Raw genomic sequence first — 24,182 nt, forward strand, 5'->3', positions numbered from 1 at the left:
GACCTTCAAAACTCCGAAGATCCTTCATTTCGTGAGAGATGTATGCGGACTTTCACGTGTCTAGTGCGAAAATAGGACAAGCAAATGAACGCAAGAACTATGATCAATTTCTGAACAAAGTTTTTACATTTGTTGTTGTTTTTTGCAATATAATCTTTTGGGAGGTGAAAAAACAGTGTAAATGATCATAACCTATATACAACTTTAAAAAAAACAAAAACATGAATGTGCAGCAGGTGTATACAATGGCGCCATGTCTGATTAAAAGGTATCCTATTATCAACTGTATTTTTCAAAAAGGTCATTTGTCCTATAGATTGCAACGTCTGAAACGGAAACATTACTATTTAAAGAATAGAAAACGTTGGGAAGTAACTGTAGTTCACTGAAACTTACAAGTCCAATGTTGTGACAGGTCTGTAGCAGGAAAAGGAATGGAGTGTCTTCATATTGTCATGTTATTTATTGGAAAACTTCGACTTATTTGTATATAATTTCTTTCACACTACTAAAATTAAAATGCACATAAAACCATAACTTTAAGCTGACATATTCAGTGACGTATTTAGACTTGAAAAGGTCCCTAAGTTATTTAACATATACATCTTTTTGGCGTCTTTACAATTACAGAAAAGTTATGTCATGGCTAAATATTTCTTGGGAACCCTAGGCTTTAGCATATGTTACCTATACGTAAATTAGGCCCTGAAAATAATCGTTTAAAATTTACTAAAATTGCGAAGTCGTTTTCTGTATTAAAAAAACAAAAAAGAAGTGAATTTAGTGGGGTGGGTGTGACAATGAAATGTTATTTCGCTTTACATTTTAGAGTAGGAGTGGCTTATTTTAGTAGGCCTAGGCATTTCAGCCTTAAAGGGAAAAAATGAAAAGATCGATTGGAAATCAATAGTTTTTTTATAGCAAGTGTATAAAGACAAGAACTTGTAAACATGCACTTTCTATGAATAATAGTTAAGTCAATGTTGATGGCCTACATGTCCAAACTTTGTGGTAAAAAACAATAGAGAGTGAATGACAATGATAGAGAGACAGAGACAGTGTTTGTGAGACAAGAAATTTACGGAAGGAAAGAAAGGGCGAGAAAGAAAGAAGAAAGAGAAATGTAGAGAGCAGAATTCTTGGAAGTAACGGATTATATTAGTGAGGGAAAGAGTTAAAGAGACAATGAGAAAGAGAGAGAGAGAGGAGAGAGAGAGAGGGAGAGGGGGGACAGAGAGAGAGGAGAGAGAGAGAGATAGAGAGGGAGAGGGGGGACAGAGAGAGAGGAGAGAGAGAGGGGAGAGGTAGAGAGAATGGGGCGCGGGAATGATAAAGAAAAACAATAATCAACGAGTTGACAAAACCAAGCTCAACTATTTTCTTGTCGGGTTCTAGATAAATTGAACAAATGCAGACCTGAAAAGGGTATTGTAAAAACTGATGGATTTTGAATCTTTATCTGTCAAGGGAGCAGTGCAGAAATTCTACAAACCAGTCGGAGCCAGCCAATACCAGAACATGTTGCTGCCGAGTGGCTTAACAATGACACCATGGAAGGTGTAGTACCGCACGTGGCATCTGAAATGCTGAAGAAAGACGCCTACGTTGACGACAATATGGCGGACGGAGCAGACGGTAGGAACATGTTGACGACTTCAAACCTTTCAAATAGCACATTGTGCATTAAATAAATATTAAAGTCACTAACACGCTCATCATATTGACTTTATTTTATTTTTCTTGTCAATTTAGGTCTTTTTGTCATTGAATCAACCCAGTCTGATAGACACATTTATCTCAGCCATACAGTTAGAGATAAAGAGAGAATTGAGCCGTTTATAAATGTGTAAGTTTTAAAATTACAACTTTCTCTGTGTGTGTGTCACAAGAAATTGTTCGACCACAACTGATTTAACGACATTTCATCTTCGACAAAAGGTTCAATCGACAATCCGATTACACGACAAATTATTCACTTGTCATTTGGTTTACTCGACAAATGATTCACTTGACAGTTGGTTTACTAGACAAATGATTCACTTGACAGTTGGTTTACTAGACAAAAGATTCACTTGACAGTTGGTTTACTAGACAAATGATTCACTTGACAGTTGGTTTACTCGACAAATGATTCACTTGACAGTTGGTTTACTAGACAAATGATTCACTTGTCATTTGGTTTACTCGACAAACGATTCACTTGACAATTGGTTTACTAGACAAATGATTCACTTGACAGTTGGTTTACTAGACAAATGATTCACTTGACAGTTGGTTTACTAGACAAATGATTCACTTGTCATTTGGTTTACTCGACAAACGATTCACTTGACAATTGGTTTACTAGACAAATGATTCACTTGACAGTTGGTTTACTAGACAAATGATTCACTTGACAGTTGGTTTACTAGACAAAAGATTCACTTGACAGTTGGTTTACTAGACAAATGATTCACTTGACAGTTGGTTTACTCAACAAAAGATTCGCTTGACAATTGGTTTACTAGACAAATGATTCACTTGACAGTTGGTTTACTCGACAAATGATTCACTTGACAATTGGTTTACTCGACAAATGATTCACTTGACAGTTGGTTTACTCGACAAATGATTCACTTGACAATTGGTTTACTCGACAAATGATTCACTTGACAGTTGGTTTACTCGACAAATGATTCACTTGACAATTGGTTTACTCGACAAATGATTCACTTGACAGTTGGTTTACTAGACAAATGATTTACTTGACAATTGGTTTACTCGACAAATGATTCACTTGACAGTTGGTTTACTCGACAAATGATTCACTTGACAATTGGTTTACTCGACAAATGATTCACTTGACAGTTCGTTTACTAGACAAATGATTCACTTGACAATTGGTTTACTCGACAAATGATTCACTTGACAGTTGGTTTACTCGACAAATGATTCACTTGACAATTGGTTTACTCGACAAATGATTCACTTGACAGTTGGTTTGCTCGACAAATGATTCACTTGAGAATTGACACTATTTTTCAACTCGACAAATGGTTCACTGACTTTTAGTTCCACGAACAATGACCGCCACTGCGGAAGTGTCCTTCAGAAGGTCCACATCGAGTTACTTCCATTGTGGGAACATCTGTTTATTTCAACATAGTCTGAGTAGGATCCAATCGTTTACACATCTTTGTGCTTGAACTTGCAGACTTCGAAGGCACTACAGGAACTACGAGTTTGAAACTTCAGCCAGCTGTGTCGGGATGACCAACAAGCAAGAAGCCATTCAGAAGTCTGAGCTGATCGTCATCTTCATGTCAGACTTGTACAGCGAGAGCCATGAAATGGTGTTGGAGTACTCTTGTTTCGGAGGTAGCGAATGTTAATTTGGGTTATAAATAGTTTAAAGCTAAGGACACCTTCCCCCCTCCGCATCGAGACCTGCACTGAGTTGTCTACGGACAAGTGCGGTGCCGGTTTATGTATTGTGAGAAAGCAAGAAGCACTAACATTTTAAAAATTCTTTAAAAAAACAAAAATGCAAAGCTTATATGAAGTTTTGTTGTGTCAATTAGTTTGGATCAGTTATGTAATTAAATATGTAATAGACCTAGACCAACAACAATAAATGTGTGGCATTAGAAACATTTTTACCAATTAAGATCTTCTTTTGTTTAGCGCTATTTCATGCTTTTAGCTTTCTCAATACGCTATGATCCTATCATTGAACTGGACCAGTTGGGAAAATGAGGGTTGGAGACAGAAAGGGCTATCTGGGTGAAGTTTACTGTAATCGTTTTTTAACCACTCTGCTAATGAGGGGAATATGACTATAGAAAATTGTATAGTTATATATTGTTTGCTTGAACCTTACGTTAAAGCGGCGACCTATAAAAGAGACAAATTCAGCTAATATCACCACTTCGGTCAAGTACAATTTCTTTCCTTGTTCGAAATAACAAAACAAAATAGTTAATCACCATTACTTAATTAACAAATTGGTCGATTTTTTTTTTATTGATTCTTGTGTTGTCAGGTAATAGAAATAATGGTGCGAAATTTTAGCTTTATCCGAGATTGGGTGTGGGAGAAATAACGTGTACAAACTTTTTACCAGACAGATAGACATACAGATTGGATTTTTTTTACAAACCGTTATTTAGTCATTTTTAAGTGTTTTGTTTTTTCGTGGGACTAGAAAAAGCATCGTATTTGTATTCATTTGAAAGTCGTCCCTTCAGAAATAACATTATCATGGCCTAACCCAAACTTCCTGGGGAAGGTGGCGGGCAAAGTTCGAAAACGTGAGCATCGTCACGATAGTTTGAAGCTCATACGTCACGACCAGGCAGCCATTTTGAAATATATATAAGTTTATCTCTAGACTCTAGCTCTTCCTTTAATACTTTGAAACGAATATTAAATTTCCCTTTTGCATTGTATATATTTTAAGCAATATTGATTGGTTTTATATAAATACAACTATGCTATCAATAATAATAATATCGTATACTGTATTCTGTTGTTCAGTTTCTGTACCTGTTTATAATTTGTTTTTAAAGGCAAACCAGTGATCTTGGCAGCAGACAGTAGGATGACCTGGCCCCCACAAAACTATTTCATAGATGACCCAAACGTTGCCAGACTCCCAAGGGTCTTCATTGACACAGTCCAGGATCATGAGAGTGTGAACAACCTCATCAATTTAATGAACGATCTTCTGGATGGAATGGTAAGAAGACTTGAGTTAAAGTGCTTTTTCTTTTTTTTTTTCACTTATATCACGGGAAAACATGAAGATCTAAAGGTATCACTTTTACATTCAATGTATCGAAGTAAAACAAACAACTAGCCTTTTAATATGAATCACTCTATTTCTGTCCAATTTTAGAATGAAAAAGAAGCCAAGAGTATTATGAAAAAAGGAAGAGGTAAGAAATTGGGCCAGATGAATTCATCCTCGACTTGCCAGATTTTCTAGCAGAGAATTCCTTATTGATAAAATCAATGAAACGACTAAAAACTTACCATGTGTTGTGCAATCAAAGGGAAGAATCGATAATGATCTGTAAATGTAGATCTAGATCTTTGTATATGTATTTTATGTTACGGAACTAAATCTTTTGGGGATTTTCATTTTAAAGGTTCTTCACGGTAATCTGCTCTTGGTTTTCAAACTTGAGTTTTATTTGATGCTACAGTGCTTAAATAAGAAGCAAAAGTTATTAGGTGATTTTCAAAAATGTAAACTCTTATAAGTCTATGTGTAAAGTATTCTGTGCATCGGAGACACCAAAAAGCTTGCTATTTATAGATTCACCTTAATTTCATGAACATCTCCAATTCACTTTCCATGAGCCTGTGTTTTGTAAAGGTCTATTTCGTGAACGTGTGGTGCCCCGGCTTCTTATTTGAAATGCTATTTACACAATAATGTGTCCAATGGAAATAAACCTTTGTACATAAAATAATTGCTTTGACTTTGTAGTAGTAAATAATATAATGTGGAATCTTTCAACTATTTCTACTCTGCACGATCAAAACTTTTCAAGCTTGTTGTTTGTTTGTATTATAATGTTACTCTTTTGTAAAAGACAAAGTGTTTCAAATTATATGTCTAAAAATTCACTGATGTTAAATTATTACAAAACAATCAAATAAAATGTAAAAAAAAGGAAAGAAATCTTTTAACTTTAATCATTGTGACGTTTTATAGTGGTAATGACGTAAATGATTTTTCTTAGCGCATTGTTTTTCTTTGTTTTGATCTTAATGCGAATATGCGTCAGTCCAAATTCCTTTCTCGACCCTATTGGGAATGCATTAATTAAGGTTCTTATAGAAATTGTTTTTTTGGAAATGTTTTTGCCACACGAACAAATACACAAGGCAACTTGGGTCTTCACCAAACCTGTCAACAGAGAACCAAATAGACCATGTCGGTATTGTTAAGGAGTTCCGTCGATCTCTGCAGGATGTATCTGTTAGTAATACCGACCGATGTTCATCTTAAAGCTCTGTTGGCAATTGGTCATAATGTGTTGTTGTTTTTTTTAGTCAGCATTGATTTGCATAGATATGCTTGCAGAAGTTTTGTCTATGCGTATTACCAAGTCAGCTAGCTATTCTTTTGTCACTGACAGGCCAACTATGTCATCCGCAAAGCACAAGTTAATAAATCTTCTTCCCGCAATGCTTACAGTAACCTACCTTTGTAACTTCCACAAGTATCCTCCATTATCCTTTCAAGAAAGATATTGAAAAATGTTGGTGAAAGGAAAGTAGTCCCCAATGTTTGTTGAACTATATTATTGCGCTAGTGACCTGCTTGTCAAAGTTCTGGATGACTTAAATTTTGTTTGTATTTATATTGTACTTTTCCATTGTCGCTCAGAGTGCACCATATCAAATTATGTCATATGCCTTCTTGAAATCAACAAAGACATGAAAGAGATTCGGTTGGCGCTTATTATATTATCAATTATAATGTAATAATGTTTAAGTTACAACTCCATTTTATTAACATGACAAGAAAGTGAAATACTAACAGGAGACTTAAATACACGCTAATAACAGACTTGAGAAAAACGTGTGAACACGTGAACATACTGAACAGTAGAACAAGGGAGACTATGAGCACAGGCACACACACAACCTACATAAACATAAATACACATATAAATGTAACAGTGTTGAAGATATTTCTCGCAGCATATCCAGAGGTTTAGGATTTGTTCTGTTGTGCTGCGCTCCATGGTCGTGGTCACATTGTTGTATGCTTGTGAATCGTTGAAGCTAAATGCAGAACTGGAGAAAGAATCTTGGAAATGGAATGAAATGCTATAGAAGAATCCTAGGTATCTTCTACAAAGTCCGCACCACAAATAAGGAAATTCGAAACAGGATCACAATCATATGGCTATTGCGTCCAACGAAGACCTGCTGAACACTGTAAAAAAAACACACACACACACAAACAAAAACTTTATGGCCATGTCACCAAGGTCCTCAGGGCTCGCAAAGACTTTCGTTTAAGGAATTGATCAGCAGGGCCGTCGCGAGGGTTGTGGCCGCCTGCGTGCGAAATTAAAAAATGCCACCCCCCCCTTTTTTTTTTAGATAAAATTCCATTAAGACTGAGCTGGACACTGTTTCAAAAAGACCTTTGATTTAAATTATTTTTTTGCAGACCATTCCATTGTTTCCTTTCATATTCGTATCGTTGTTGTATCCCTCAAATACAACTATGAACCATGCACTATAAACAAGTTCAGATTTACCGGCCTTCAGAAATCTGACATTTTGGTTCTATGTGATAAAACATTACAAACTGATCTCGTTCTGACTACTCACTTATGCTTCTGTATTTGCGACGATTGAAATTGATCAGCTGCAACAGGTAGCTGCCTATAGTACAATGAAAATGATCATGATCTATTTATGCAATATATCGATAACTTTGACAGCTCAAAAACATTATATGATATGGAAGTGGACAAACATAAGTTAAAGCAAAAAAAAAAAAAAAAGCTCGAAATACAAAAAGCCGATTGTCTTTTGAAGAGATTTGCATTGTATCAACAATCATCTGACATACACGGATTCAGAGTTGCCTAGAAATGTATTCAACTAATGAAGCAACTCAGAGCTGAATATTTTTCTGGAGTTTAAAAAGTAAATATTTAGAATTGAAGGTACGGCAGGTTTCGCTTAAGTCGGCAAGGGTTCTAAACATTTTTTAGCCACCCCCACCACTTGTTGTTGGTCGGTTGTTGGCTTGTAGCTCCAAATAGCTAGTACAAATAAGCCGATGTAGTCGTTTTAAATTTATTTTTTTTTAGAAATTAACTTTAAATAACTTGAACAAATTCTTTGAGAACAAAAAGCTCAATATTATTCACGATTTAGCTTGAGATGAAATATAGATCAAATAGTGATGAAATAAACTGATATTTAAACAAAATTTAGCTCACAACAAAATAAAATCTTAAGATCGTTTCACATTGGCACTAGGTTCGCTAATTTCATCATTGCCATTGCATAACCACCAATCAATCGCTTAGCCTCTTCTCACTGCCTCTTAGGAAACACACACTCCATATCATCTTTTTTTTGTCAGGACGTTGCGCCCTCGTCCCTCCACATGAGAGGAACTAGCGCGCCCCAGCCCCAAGTGAAAATTTTTTAAAATTGACTTTGTAATTACCGGTAATATATCTACTTACAGTGCGGGCTATTCGACTCAAAACAAATATTACAAACAACCACCCGCGAATATTCAAGGCCAGAAATAAATAAGAAGCTATGGAAAAACCCGTGGGAATCCCTCGTATGCTGTTCTATTTTTTTGTTCTAGTTTCCAAAATAGTTTCTTATGTACGAATGTCGTTTATATTTTCAAAGGATAATTGAATAATTGGAATTTATATAAAATATTTAAGTATTTTTTTATTTAACTACCTTTTTTAAAATAACTTTGGAATAATGATTTGGCCGCCCCCTAAAGTCGGCCGCCTGCGTGCAATGCACACATTGCATAATAGGTAGCGGCGGCCCTGTCGATCAGCATATGTTATTTGTCAATAAATTTATCATACCTTATAGGCTAAATTACAGACGTTTATGACAACAAAAATATCCTAATGTTATGATTAGCAGATCTAATTTCAAATAACAGCTAGGTCCTAAATAGACGTAAAAACGAGAAAACTTATCAAAGAATAGAATGTCTACAAGGGCCGCTTTTATAAGTAATTGGAGGCCCAAGAGTCCTACACGAAGGGAATAGGGTGGCCCCAAATGAAATAGAAAAAAAGACCGAAAGACCTTCCTGTATAGCCTATCTTTATCTAAATCAACAATTAAGTTAAATTCATTTAGCCCCGATAGCACGAATGTGCTTCATGGACGATTCATGATTACCAGACTACAAATAACGTTTCGACATTTAACCAAAAGGAAGAAGCAATGGTCTTCTATGAGATGTTGTAGATATAAACAAGTTCGTCTATGTCAAAGGCCGGCCCAGTCTCTGCTCTCCGTCAGTTCCTTTCAGGGGCAGACTGGGTATCAAAATCGGTCCGGGAATTACCATATAAACCAGCCCACAAATGGCGTAGCCAGGATTTTTTCGGTGGGAGGGGGGGGGGTTACTCCTCTCTGCAATATATATATGAGTGTGTGTGTGTGTGTGTAATTAATCTTCATCACATTCTGACCTTTTATTCTTCCGTCGTTTTTTTTTTAGCCTAGAATAGGTTCTTCATTTAATAAATGGAAAGACAGTACACACCGCCAATGACAGCTAGGGAGTCTGGGGGAGCGCTGCGAGCTCCCCCAGCTAGTTCCGGGGATTCGCCCCGGATCCAAGCATAATTTCCGTTATTTTAAGCTTTAAAAAATGCATATTCTGAGGTATCTACAATGCAATTAGCTTGCTACTCTTCCGCTAAAAGATTCAAAAACCAAATCTGCTATTCACTGCACTTAATTAATGGAGTCCAGCGACTGGTAGAAAATGGTAAATCTAGTTTTGCTTTAGTTTTTGTATTGCTTAAGTTGGCTGCACTGGGGCATTAAGTGAAGTTTCCCTTTCAGACAATGAAGTCTTAGGCAAGTGATGGTTTGAACCCCCCCTCCTCCCGGCTACACCCATGTGTCATATTATAGGTGTAAGCCTAATTCTATTCAAAATATATACAGTTTAATAACGCATAGAAAACTGGATGTATGCTTACATAGGATTACATAATGTATTTATTTATAGGCCAACATGATTACATATATGTAGTCTGAAAACTATAAACAATAGGCCTACAGTAGCAACATTAATGAGTTTGAAACTTTTTGGTATTACTTAGCCTATAGATTAAAGACGTTTCTTCAAAAAATAAGATAGCTACATCCTACGCATTTCGCGTGTCAATCTTTTAATGCATATTGATCTGTGACTTAAAATATTCTAAGTCATTGGTTTTCCTGGCTGACTCAGGCAACCCATTCCATTAAAAGATATGATAATTCAGAACGGTTAGAGAGGCACTCACTAGTACATTCTCAAAAACGCGAATTGTATTATTTAAAATATAAATCTCCTTTCATTAAAAATCGGATGTGACAGCGCTATATAAATTACTATAATTATTATAAGAATTTCCATCATTAATGACTTTATACTTAGCATAAGTTTGTCATTAATTATAATAGTAAACAAATGATTTAGATCTATATTTGTTTGTTTTTTTAATTAAATAATATTTTTTGTAAACCTTAAGTGTAGTATTTTTAGATCTATTATGTTATTAAAAATAAACAAAAAGAAAACTTACTTTTTCTGTACAAATCGCAGAAAGTAGAACTCTATACCCATATTGAGCTGTGAATAGGCCTAAGTTGGGTGGTTCGCAATTTCGCGGCTGTGTGTGAAAGTTAATTCCTATTAAGTAGGGGCCTATTGTTGAAGAGCTTCTTCTTCTTTTTCCTCTTTCTCATTTTTATGTTGGAACGTTCAGATGACTAGACCAATATATGAGATGAACTGTGCAGAGGTTTCCAAATCAGGGAGCTCTCCATATAGTTTTCTTTCCATTGGAATGTTTTGGGGCCAGTGTCTTGTACGGGCCTCATTGTAAAGAGAATAGTTTTGAAGGGCATGGTCATTGCAGCATTCTCTGGTGACACTCCACACGGGCAGATTTCACTGGTTCCAATTTTGAGCTTTCGGTACATATGTTGTTTCATTCTGTAGTGTCCGGTCCTGAGTCGAAAGATTAGATGTTGATCTTTCGGGATAGCTTATAATAGGCATCATATATCTTTCTTGTGATTCGGATGAGAGCTTGTCCATTTCTCATTTATTTTATTTACTATTAATTTCTTCATTTCTTGTGGATAGAGTGCGATGTTTAATTGTGAGTTTGTTCTCCCACTCTTGGCGAGTGTGTCAACCTTCTCATTTCCTTCTAGTTATATATGCTGCTATCCTTTGTATCCGCTAAAGAGCTAGTTGTTGCTCCTTTTTTTTTTCTGCGTTATATCAATGTTTTCTAACTTAACCTCTTTCATCCCTCTTTTTCGTTCACTGACAATGGAACCATCAAAAGAAGGGAAGGGAAGGAGCAAAAACAAATAGGAGTGCCATCAAACGTCCATGCCGACCAGCAAAATGATTATTCCAAACACTGCCTCGAAGACATCAAAGCAGTGTTGAAGTCCATGCCCTCGTGCATAGCAAAAAGTACGGTCTAACGTTTTGCAAATGATAATACGTACAGTTTATCATGTACATTTTTTTATATTCTTGTTGAATTTCAAACAAAATTAAGTGCAATAATAATTTAAAAAAAAAAAAAAAGAAGAAGAAAACGTGTTCGGGCATATCTGTCTTGCTGCTGTCACTTTAAAGTTGTCTGCATTGAATTTTTTTTTCTTTGGTCGCTACCAGACCGGCCTTTTTTGTACCGGCCCACCAGGCATTTGACAGTTTGCTCATTCAACCAGTCCGCCCCTGTCCTCTTACATATTTGCCTACATTCCTTGATCTGTTTGAGTCTCAGCGACGTTAGCTTGAAAACGATCAAAAAGTATTTTGTTTACAAAAGTAAATAGCAGATCTAGATGTAGTTCTTTTTTTTTTTCGAAACAAATGTCCATATGTGCACTTCCACCTGTGGTTAATGCCTTTGTTTCACCTTGGTCCTCATTACATCCACTGATATCATTCACTGTCCATTTTTATTTTCATATGCGGACGTCATAAACGAATGAGATTAAGCTCAAGTTGGCAACATTGCACCGGAACTAGAAAGTGTAGACAACTTCGCTTTCGAAATAGAGAACGTCAACAACAGAAATCAAGACAAACAAATTTAGAGTCGGCTACATTATACTGATTATAGAGTTCTAGTTCTGGTCTAAGTTTATCTAGATTTGTAAGTGATAAGAATTAGATAAATTTTTTAAAGAATAGATTTTATAGATCTCCTTCCTTTTCTTCAGAACTTCAGTTCATCTTATAATTATTCTTTTGACTTTCTTTGACTCTCAGACTCAAGTCTCAGAGCTCTCTCACAATCAATCATTATCATACATAATCATTGTCTTGTACCCTCTACTGAGGGTAGCTTGGCTCACTCTTAGTCTCCACTTGGTACCCAACTCGAGCTCTCAGCTGTGGCTCCTAGATCTAGAAAATAGATCTCGTCGCTGCACCAGCGGCATCTGAGTGAGAGTGTTCAGTAAACACTGTAACTGTTGAGAGTTGTTCTGTCAAACCAAGCCCAAGCATGTGAAGTTAGGACTTGGCGGCCTGTGTGAAACATCACCATGCCATAACTAGACAAATCAGACAGAAAGGCAACTACCAGCACAGCACTGTGGAAGACTTGAGAGCGGGACAAGACACATAGAATGTCTCTGGTGATTCACTGCATCCAAACTCGTCTCCAGATGTCTTGACACAATCTTGCTTCTGGAAAAGGATGGGCTTTAGGGTGTGAGTGTGAGGTTGATGTGTTGGGCAAATACTTCTCACTTAGATAAAAAAAATTTGCGCTAATCACTTAGTCATCCCTGCTCCCCCCAAACCAGATCTTGTGTTTTGGAGTCTATTGTAGAGATGAGTAGTTTGATATATCAGTGTTTCCTAAACTGTATTCCGTGGAACCCTAGTGTTCTGCGAGGTCTGATTAGGTGTTCCATGAACTACTGGAATAATTAACTAGTAGGCCACCATGTAAATTAATCTCTCTAAAAAAATAAGCAAAGTGTTCCGATAAATACTCAGAATATGCGAAGTGTTCTTTTAAGGGAAAAGTTTGGGAAATACTGTGATATATATTCCTTTATCCTAGTCGTCCTAGGCTATTACTTGATTTTCAATATAACTATATATTTTAAGATAAGAATATGATAATTGTATTGGTTAAAAGAAATGGAAATTCAGTTTGACTATAATTGTCCACCTCAGCATTACTACTATGTATATACAGTAACAATATAGATGCACTAGTGAGGGTAGTTAAGTCATTGAGTTTTGTAGGCAGTAAAGGTTTTCTCAATCAGATTTAGGAAAACTAACATCTTTTCAATATTTTTTATATACTGTGATCAACACTCTATTTTTTGATATTACATTTTTCCTGCAGCATTGAGAACAACTGGATGTGTATAATGTGGACTGATGTCTATGTGGATCAGAAGACTTAGGCTATTCTCTTCAACAATACTGTTTTTTGTTCTCCCCAAAAACATAATGGCTTGGCGTTCAAGTGGCAATAGTAACTCACAGCTGGTTGATAACTTGGCAGGTAAGGTAAATGTATCCTTCTAAATGGTTGTATCCAGAGCTAAGATATAATTGTTACAAAACTTTGTCATAATTTTCATTTCATTGCCATAAAACAGTTCAGGAGAACTTGATTTATGAACATAGATGATTTTATTTTACTTATTTTGTTTGTAATTTTTAGAGAAATAATATGTCTGCTAAATAGAAATATTCATACTATAGTATATTTAGTATAATTAGTTATTTTTTTACATCAGGTGAAGCAATACTTTAGAATTCTGTTTACATTAAATACTTGCTATATTCTTTTAGCCAATGGCATCATCAAGTCAGACAGAGTGATTCATGCTATGAAGAAAGTGGATAGAGCTAACTTCTGCAAAGCAAATCCTTACAATGATTCACCTCAGAGCATTGGTTATGCAGTGACAATAAGTGCCCCTCACATGGTTTGTTTAAGATTTACTACATTTTTATTTAAGTTTTTTTTAATATGTATAGTGGCCTAAAAATTCATTTTAATTTTAAAAAGAGATCAAAATGCTTGGCCTGAACCATGTAGAAAAAACTTATTTAAATGCCAGCATCCATGTAAGGTTTTTCTAATCATTATCTTGTCGATAGCATGCTCATGCACTGGAGCTTCTGTCTGAACATTTGACTGAGGGAAGCAAGGCTCTAGATGTTGGCTCTGGAAGTGGTTACCTCACAGCCTGCATGGCTCTAATGGTCAGTTTGTCTCAGATTTGATGTTGTGCTATACTGAATGGAATAATCCTAAGTTAGAGGATAGATCTAATACATTTTTTCCCCTCAAATAAACACAACTATATAATGAATAAAGCAAAAATAATTCACAAATAAACATAACAAGAATTATTTCTTTGAATCACAATATTCAGTTTATGTGAAATAGATTTATAGAGCCAATCCAGAAACCTGAATTAAATACAAAATTTGTTTCTATTTTTGACTTTCTTTTTATACTATTTTTGTGTCATGTTTCATTGATTTATCTTGACATGCAGTATGCTGTCATAGAATTTTCTAATCTATTTCTAGCTACTCTAATCATGGAGCTAATCATGGAGGAGTTCTTTTAGCAATAAAAAACACTCTTATAGCAGAAGAAATTACCTTACCTAACACAAAAAATATAGATTTCAACCTACCTGATATAAATTGGAAAACACTAACCATAGATAAACACCAAAACCTTAAGGACATAAATGAGCTTTTCATGAAACTTTACACAACCTAAGTTTAGATCAAATCATTAAAAAGCCAACTAGATTAAACAACACATTAGATCTCTTCTTAACCAACAGACCTGGATTAGTAGTTGATTATGATATTATCCCTGGTCTATCAGACCATGAGATCATAAAAATACACAGATAAAAGCAGTAGCCAATACAAAACCCAAAAGAAAAATCTTACTCTGGAATAAATGTAACCTAACACAACTACACCAAGCTGCATTAAACTTTCAACAAACATTCTTATTAGAAAAAGACATTAACCAACCAGTCGATGACCTCTGGAATTTCATTAAAAACCATCTTAAAAGCATTATAGAAAATCAAATACCAACTAAATACACATCAAACAAAATAAATAAATGCTGGTTTAATAATAGACTAAAGAAGCTTTGTAAACAGAAGGAAAACCTATATAGAAAATTTAAAGAAACTAATGCAGAAAGAGTTTACAAAAAGTATATAAAAATTAAACACTTAACCCAAAAAGTAAGCAGACAGCTGCAGAGTGAATACATAAACAATGTAATATCTAAAGACAACAACAAAAACCTATGGTCATACATTAAGTCTAAGAAAATGGAAACAACAGGCGTAGCGCCATTAAAAGATGAACATAACATAATGATAATGAAACTAAAGCAAACATTCTAAACAAATACTTTGCATCAGCATTCTCAGCCCCAGGAGACAAAGACATATTACTGAATTTGAACCAAGTAGACAACATAGAAGATATAGCAGTACAAGAAAATGGAATTCAAAAACTATTAGCCAACACCAAACCAAATAAAGCTTCTGGACCTGATGGTATTCCAGCTAGATTACTCAAAGAATTAAGTAATGAGCTAGCCCCAGTGTTCAAAATACTCTTTCAGGCTTCACTTAACCAGGGCAGAGTACCAAAGGACTGGAAAGAAGCTAATGTCACCCCCCTATTTAAAAAAGGAGAAAAATCTGACCCAGGAAACTACAGACCAGTATCACTTACCAGCATCACATGTAAAATCCTAGAACACATAATATGTAGCAACATCATAAACCACTTAGACAAACATAATGTCCTCACACCATACCAACATGGCTTTAGGAAATATAGATCATGTGAAACACAACTAATAGGACTAATTGATGATTTTTCAAAAGGTTTAGATAATAGTGAACAAATAGATGCATCTTACTAGATTTTTCTAAGGCTTTTGACAAAGTTCACCACCATAGTTTGCTTAAAAAATTAAAATATTTTGGCATTAATGGTCCACTGCATCAGTGGATTAAAGACTTTCTGATAGGGAGAGAACAAACTGTAATAATAAATGGCTCTAAATCAACACCGATAACAGTAAACTCAGGTGTACCTCAAGGAACAGTCTTGGGTCCACTACTATTTTTAATTTACATAAATGATTTACCAAATTGCATTACTTCAGGAACAAAAGTCAGATTATTTGCAGACGATTGCATAATATATAGAACAATAAAAACAACACAAGACACAGATATTTTACAAAGAGAATTAGATGAATTACAGAAATGGGAATCAAATTGGAGCATGTCTTTCCACCCAGAAAAATGTCAGTTGTTAAGAGTAACAAAAAAACTAAAACAAATTAATTCCACTTATCTTATTCATGGCAAACCAGTAACACAGACTAAAAACGCAAAATACCTAGGTGTTATAATAAATGAAAAACTGTCATGGAATCCACATATTGATGAAACTACAAAAAAATCAAACAAAGCATTAGGATTTATTAAAAGAAATTTCTATAAATCAAATAAGAAAATAAAACTAAAATGTTATTTAACCTTGGTTAGGCCAATAATAGAATATGCATCCACTGTTTGGGACCCCTCAACTCAAGAAAACATTAAGAAACTAGAACAGACACAAAATAGAGCAGTGCGATTCATAACAAACGAATATTCACATTTGACTAGAGTAACACCTTTAGTAAAATCACTAAATTTAGAAAGCCTTCAGGACAGAAGGCTCAAAAGTAAAGTAGCAATAATACATAAAACACTGAACCATAATCTTCAAATACAAAAACAAAATTTAATAAAATACTCTGAAAGACACAAAGATAAAGGCACATTCCTCGTCCCATATGCTAGGACAAATTTGTACAAATACTCCTTCTTCCCTAGTGCTATTAGAGCATGGAATGGGTTGCCTGAGCTAGCCAGGAAAACCAGTGACTTGGCAGAATTTAAGTCATTGGTTAATATGCATGACTAAATGCATGACGCGTAGGACGTAATCATCTTCTTTTTTGAAGTAACGTCTGTATTATATAAGATAAGATACTCCAGATAAAGATGGTGCTATTCTAGTTATAAATGTTCACTGTTAACAAAGTTAGAGGCTAGATTTCTTGCACTTGTCACATTGGCTTGTGACACATATTTTAAATAAACACAATGCTTTTTTGTTTTTCTGTTGTTAGTATTCATTCATTGAAAGATTCTGTCCCATTGATTAGGTTGGCAAAACTGGAAAGGCTATTGGGATTGATCACATCCAAGAGCTTGTGGATGATTCCAAAAGAAATATTGAAAAAGATCTCATCACTAGAGTCTTGCTGGAGACTGACCGTCTTCAGTTGGTTGTGGGAGATGGGAGACAAGGCTACCTTCCAGAAGCCCCATTTGATGCTATACATGTTGGAGCAGCTGCTCCTGACCTGCCAGAGGCTGTGAGTGTTTACATTCTGTTTGTATAGCACATAGACATTTTTATTGCTATTTTCTTTCTTAAGGTTTTGATATTAAAAAGTAAAAATGGCCTTATGGCCTGCAAACATATTTCTTCACTATCACTTGGCTTATAATACTCATGCATTATTTTAAGGAGTCAGTAAAACTGGACTACATATTTTGTCACATCTTCAGCTGATGAGGCTGTTGTCTACAAGGAGTCATTACCAGCACTTATGTGCTTTCCAACTTGACATACAGTGCAGTGTGTAACTTTGCAAGTTAAATGAATTTATAGATTGTAGTTGAAACTTTGATCCTACACAGATAATTCCTATATCTCCTATTACTGCCTTGCATCAACACAGAAGCCAGGTTGACATGTCACTGAGATTTCCCCTCAAAATCTTCTCCCTTGTTAGTATTAAATATGCATTCACCACCCATTAGTCAAAGATCATATGATTCATAGATACATCTTGCCCATTAATGAAGCATTCTAGGTATATGTTTAGTCCATCTGTGTTTGTTTAAGCACCAAATTTTTTTTTATTTTTATTGATACAAATGCTTTTTTTTTATTTACACATCACATTGTTTTTTATCAGCTGTTGGAACAGTTGAAGCCAGGTGGACGTTTAATTATTCCAGTTGGTCCAGCTGGGGAAAATCAAAGTCTCTTACAGGTATGGAAACATTTTTTAATAGTTTATTCAAGAACTTTTAGTTTTCCATTTACAAAAGTCTGTTTAATTTTTTTCTGAAAATATTTACTACAAGTTTTGTTTACAAAGAATGATCTAGAGCCAAAAAAAAAAAAAAAAGGCAATATTTTAATGATGAATGAGTATTTGCCTACAGAACTTGAAATCCTGATTCAAGTATAAGCAAGCACATTATTGCACGAATACAGTAAAAGAAATAATTATTTTTTTAAATGTTTAACAAAATATAATTTAATGATTTTTTTGAAACTAAAAGTTAACTATTGTATGGAGCAGGTTGACAAGTTGCAAGATGGCTCTATTGTGAAGAAGAACTTGATGGGAGTCTTGTATGTGCCACTCACAAGCAAAGAGAAGCAATGGCCCAGGTGGAGATAGCAAATATTTATTTTATTGACATGGTTTTTAAGACCCCATCCAAAGAAGAATGTTTGGCACATTTCTCACACATGCTTACAAATATTTAAAATTAAATTAAACTGATTTTTTTTTCTCTCAAGTTGACTTTCATTGGATAAAAAGTAGAATTTTAAATTAATTTAACGAGCTACTTTTTTTCGTAGCAACTTTTAAAAAAAAAAAATGGATGTAGTTACTTGAAAGTTTATTAATGTGGTTTAATCAAAAACTATTTGCCATCACATCTTGGACATTTTTTTTAGACTCAACAAAACCATTTGAATTTTCTGCCACACTTTCCCCCAGTCTTATCTTCTCATTGGTTTAGTTATCACCCTGTTTTCAATATAATCACAAGCTTGCATTTCTAATTGGGTAATTACAATTCTAATTAGTAATTACAAAAGTCTAAAATTCTTTTTAAACCAAGAAAATAAACAAGTTGTTAGAAAACGTTTTTTTTTTTTTATAAGCAATATAACTACTATTTGTAATAAGAGCTATGCATGGGTTAAGGCACTTGGCTTGGCTATATTGCGATATTTGACTTGACAATAATAATAGCTGGTGGCATTCTGCTTATGGCACCACTTCCAACTGTAAAAGTACCTAGTACTATTTCTGCATGTCTTCTGCTGCCCCCTGAGAATGGTTTTGATATGCCTGATGTTTTCCTTAGCCAGCTATGCATATCATTTATTGTGTCTGTTCTTTTGTGTAAAACCTGAATTATTATACTTTTGTTATGCTTTTAAAGTTCTATATGTCTGACCAATGTTAAAAATACTTTTAAAATAATTTATGCATGGTAAATTCCATACATTTTATTTTAAAATATGTCAGCAGTCAAGTAAATGTATACATTTTTTAAGTCGATAAATTACTGTCACTATGCGCTATGACCTGTTGCCTATCATAACATGTGGGGATGTAAGAATAGGACTAGTGTGAATGTACTGGTAATTCAGAATTATAAGAAAATTACTTTTTACTAGATGCTGAAGGTTGTAGATAAAAATTAATCTTGAACATATTTGTCTTGAGAGTCTATTTGAGAGTTGTATGGGTTTCACTTAATTTCAAAAGAAAGAGATTCTAGGAATGAATCATTCAAATTCAACTTTGATAGTTATCAATTCGCAGTCAATGTTTGACTCTAGGCAGAGTCCTATTAAGTCTTTTGGTCTTGCCACTAAACTCTGATGTTATTGAGTAAAACTAGCAGTAGCCACTTTCAGAGGAAGTACTAGGCCAGTGGATGTCAAGCAAGTCATTTTGAAGGGCATAAGATGTACTTTCTTGTTCATGTGTAGTCAATTCTTACTGGGTCACAGTCAAGAAATTGATATCACTGTAAACATTCTCAACTTACTTTGCTCTCAGTTTTTCTCTTCTCAACTGAGAAGCCATTGAACAAATACAATGTCCAGAGCTCTCATTTGTTTTTACATTTTAGAACCTTCATTTCCACAGCCTCTGAGAGCTCCAGTACAGCAGAGGAGAACAGAATTTGGCAGTAAAGCTTGACTGAGAAGAATAGGTTTATTGAAAAAAAAAAAAGGTACCAGTACATTTTGTCTGAAAGAGCTCTTGCTGTCAACAGCTTGAATTGAACAAGGGTTTTCGCTTCCAGTATAATGCTTGCTACCCTGGTACTTGACTTCACAAATTCACATTGGTGTCTTTGCTTCACAATTCACTTAAGGAAGGAAATGTTTTTAGGAATTTAGAAGAGATCATCCCATTGATCCCATTTTAATGTCCTTTTTTTTTTTTTTCATCTTAAACTCTACCTTAAAATAATGTCTTTAAGTTATAGATGGATAGGTATTAGCAATAGTTGTCAACTTTTTTAAAGGAATGTAAATTGTAATTGCAATTAGCATGTTGTGTTATTGTTTTGTTTTTCATTGTTTTGTGTGACTCTCTCTCCAACTGTGCCCCTGAATGACATAGTCTAGTCAGCTTCCTTAAGCATTGTGTGTGGTTTGAGGAGGGCTTGAACCAGTTTGGTAAGTCAAGGGGCAGTCTTACTTAATAGTTTCATATTACAGTGATTCCTCCTTTTCTTTACGACCACCTGTAAAAAACACATTTCGTGAGGTAGATGAAAGATATTTTATGTATAAACCTAGTATTTGGACTGTTAAAACCCAGCCTGTACTGTTCATAACCCACCTTTTACATTCAACTGTTATTCTGTAATGTTTTTTTTATTGGAACTACAAAGTATACGTTTCTTTAATAAAGTAATTCTTAGGTTGTGATTTAGTGTAAGTAAATTCCACTCAGATGTGGAGATGAGCAGTGCATGTACTCTACATAATAAATACTTGTAAATGATATATTTTGTCAGCTACAAGTCTACTCAAATACATGTAAATAATATTTTTAAAATACTTATAATTTACATACAATAAAAACATTATTTTTTAAGGCACCTAGTCAAATAAATATTTTACAGTGCACTAAAAAAACAACTTCATTTACATATCTACACTAATCCCAAGAGGATGCACAGGGTCTACTACATGATTCAAATTAACATATAGAATAATGAATGAACAAAGAGGAAAAGCATTGGAAAATAAAATCCTAAAGGTTTCTGCACTCTTCTTGGCTAACAATGAGCTAATAATAGAAAAAAAATACACAAGAATTTTAGGTAATTTTAGTAAAAAAGTAAAATAAAGTTCTTTCAGTCCTTGTGATCTATAGGGCAGATGATGTTATGTGGCCATCACAACAACCAACCACAGGTGCACATTTGAATTAGGTGGACTCTTAAAAATACTGTAGCTAAAAATTTGTTGGTTCAGTAGCCAAAGAGCTTTATTACTCAGCCATCATATCCCATCAAATTTTCATTTATTTAATGAAATATTTTGTCTATTCATCTTTCACTGTTTTTTAGTATTGGCAATATAGTGGGCATAAGCCTCCTTGAATAAAACAGCAAAGTAGCGAATCCTCCAACTGAGAAGTAGTGAGGGAAGTGCTGTACTTTGATAAGCTGTACACAGAAATCACACTGAAATATTGATGTCAGCCTGTATAATGTCACTTTAAAAAAAAAAAAAAAAGAATCAGTAATTTATATAATTGTTTGAAGCAATTCAACAGGAAGAACTAATAAAAGAAATATGATTGAAGTGTTTTTAATTTTGACTTGCATTGTTATAAGAATTTCGCAAATGTTAAATATATGTTTCAATTTGTATTGTTATTATAAGAATCAATATTTAGAAAAAAAACTTTTTGTTGTTGCATTGAACTAACACTTGTTTGTGGGACACGATCATCTTGAATAATAACTTAATAACCTAATATATTACAAATCTGGTTATTTTTGTTTTAAAAAACAACAACAAAAAAACATTTTCTTATTCAGCATAGCTAGCTGTCCATGCCATAAGACAACAGTTGTTGTTTTATCTCTAACAGTGAGTGTCTTTTAAAGAAATGTTATTTATTTTTCTATTACCACTTTTGCAAATAACATGCAGTCCCTTGGGCTGAGTTTTGAAAATCTACTTCATTGTGATATGCAATTGTTAATACCATGAATGAGTTTTAACATCTAAAAGCTATGCTTGCAAGCAAGTAAAACAATTTTAAATGCTCCAATGCTCTTGTATTGAACTATTTAGTTCTAGACTAACAATCTTCATAATTTAATTTCATGACTGCCATTCCCATAGCTTTCAATGATTGTATTAACTGTCAATGATTGTATTAACTGCTTATACAAGTATAGTAATTGCCAACTTGAAGGGTCAGAACATCCCCTGAGTAAGACTGCTACACTGTATTTATGGTAATATATTGTGTATTTTCCATGCAAAGTACAGATTGTAATTTTATGAACTTAAATTAAATTTGAGTTTTTAAACAATTTCATAATTTACCCATCACTTGTATTCTATTCTTAGCTTTCTGTTGTTTTCTCCATGAAATATTTCTTGTGTATATATCTAGATAAATAAATATATAAACTGTGACAATGAAATGAACTTAACATTAGATGCCCACATCCATTAAGCTTAGACCTTTCTCTATTAATTAAAAAAAATGTTATACTTGTATTCATTATTTCCTATGAAGTTGTTTTAGGCTTAAGCCTCAGGAATGAGATGCGCTGGCAAATAGAGGTCTGATTGAATTGTTCTGTTCAATGTCATTCAATACTTCAGATGCATAGACAATAAATCTATTACTGTTTATAAATAGAGCCAATTTGAGGACTACTGTATGATGTGTGATGTATGATTGTTGACATGTAGATTTATTTTTTGTTAAATTTCCTTTACTTTCTAACAGTACATTTCACTTGACCAAACCATATAGTAGAAGTATGAAATGTCTGCAAAACTTTCAACAACAAAAAATAAAAACAATGTTATGCTTATTCTTGTTTTCTTGCGTGCTTATTCAAACAGACATTAACTGGAAATACAACCTTATATGTAAGACCTATGAGCTATAAATAAAATGTATTTATAGATGGGACACAGCTATCACTCTTTACCCTTAGTTGATGAATGCAACTAAAAGTCTCTTAACATGCAATATCTATCTCTAGCTTAGTTGCAAAATAATGAATTCCTTATGTACAACAATGTATTATGAAAAGCAATTGTAGTTTTAGAAAGGCTTTTTTTTTTTTTTTGTATTAATAAGTTATCGCTCCATATTAAGTGTCGGACATTGTTAAAATAGGTAGTGTGTGTGACATCTCTAGAGATGAATTGACTGAATGAAAAAGATTTGGTCTTTCTGTTTATTATTATATAAACTTCCTGTCCTATAACCAAACAACCATATGGCTTTGTTCACTACAGAATGATTGGGTCCTTAGCAAGTTAGTGGTGGCTATTATTGCTCCTAACACTTAAAATGGTTTAAATATTGTGCATATTTATTACAATATTCTGATAACACATTCCCTTAGATAAGATGTAAGCAGCTTAGATGGGAAACTGAAGAGTACTAAACGGTAATCCTAATAGTATCCATAGAAATGTCTTAGCTTTACATCTTGATATTGTCATAAGGAACCTAATGGATTTCCATATTAACAAACCAATGACTTTGGATCGAAAGACCTTGATCATTCATATTTCTTAATATTTAAAAAAAATAATTTATGTAAACTTTTTTCTTTTACTTTTCTTTTTTTTTTTCGCAGGAAGAAATTTGAGCTGTGAACTGAAGGCCTAATGCATCAGAAACTACACTCTTTATGTGTGTCCTATCTTATGGCTATAACATGTACAGACATTGTTCATTCTGCATACTGCACCTACACATGCTAAATCATTGACTCACTGTACTTTGAATGGTTATTGTTCCTGCAATGTTGACAAATGCGTTTGTATTTACTATTTATTTCAGTTGGAGTTGGCCCCCCTGCCCAGTGAGCAGAATGCCTTATATGATTTTAGTTCTGCAACCATTTTTCTTACACCTTTTAGGCTAAAGCTTGAAATTCAATGTTAATTTTACCATGCTTTGGTCATTGGCTAATAAACTTGTTTTCTTACAATAAAAAAACAACCCACCAAACTCTATGCTTTCAGTGTGTACATTTGAACTAAGTTTGAAATGGTTGTCTTATGTTTTGTTGGCTATTTTAAAACAAAAAAACATTCAAATAATTCATTGTGTTAGTCTTTGTAAAGTTTATTAAAGAAAATATCACAGAAACAAAAGAAAAACTTGTTCACAACTTGTACAAATAAAATTTCACATACAATTGAGAGCACACATTTGGAATATACAACATTGGAATGCACCTTGTTGAAAGATGTTGAGAAATATTTGATC

The 24,182-nt window shown here is 34.0% G+C and overlaps 2 protein-coding genes across 6 annotated transcripts in view; both read left to right on the forward strand.

Moving 5' to 3' along the window:
* Window positions 1–5,624, forward strand: part of LOC106062372 (uncharacterized) — a 38,923-nt gene extending 33,299 nt beyond the window's left edge. For all 3 annotated transcript variants that reach the window (XM_056024452.1, XM_056024450.1, XM_056024451.1), the window contains exons 15-19: window positions 1,468–1,635; window positions 1,753–1,846; window positions 3,194–3,357; window positions 4,548–4,717; window positions 4,877–5,624. In XM_056024452.1, coding sequence (XP_055880427.1) covers window positions 1,468–1,635; window positions 1,753–1,846; window positions 3,194–3,357; window positions 4,548–4,717; window positions 4,877–4,966 — 686 coding nt within the window. In that variant the 3' untranslated portion in view covers window positions 4,967–5,624. The remainder of the gene's footprint in view (window positions 1–1,467; window positions 1,636–1,752; window positions 1,847–3,193; window positions 3,358–4,547; window positions 4,718–4,876) is intronic.
* A 6,135-nt stretch (window positions 5,625–11,759) lies between these two features.
* On the forward strand, window positions 11,760–23,921 carry LOC106051672 (protein-L-isoaspartate(D-aspartate) O-methyltransferase-like). 3 transcript variants are annotated; one of them, XR_008776920.1, is made up of 9 exons: window positions 11,760–11,915; window positions 13,131–13,292; window positions 13,586–13,722; window positions 13,898–14,002; window positions 17,019–17,231; window positions 17,841–17,918; window positions 18,234–18,325; window positions 19,830–19,917; window positions 23,545–23,921. XR_008776920.1 is itself a non-coding variant. In XM_013206877.2 (8 exons), exons 2-8 carry the CDS (start codon window positions 13,166–13,168, stop codon window positions 23,561–23,563), a joined length of 771 nt encoding a protein of 256 aa, XP_013062331.1. In that variant the 5' UTR covers window positions 11,760–11,915; window positions 13,131–13,165; the 3' UTR covers window positions 23,564–23,921. The 3 variants fall into 3 exon arrangements, 1 of the variants encoding a protein (XP_013062331.1); XR_008776921.1 differs by having other exon boundaries at window positions 19,830–19,914; window positions 23,543–23,921; XM_013206877.2 differs by lacking the exon at window positions 19,830–19,917.
* Window positions 23,922–24,182: the final 261 nt, after the last annotated feature.

Source organism: Biomphalaria glabrata, chromosome 3, assembly GCF_947242115.1.
Source record: "Biomphalaria glabrata chromosome 3, xgBioGlab47.1, whole genome shotgun sequence".
Classification (NCBI taxonomy): domain Eukaryota; kingdom Metazoa; phylum Mollusca; class Gastropoda; family Planorbidae; genus Biomphalaria; species Biomphalaria glabrata.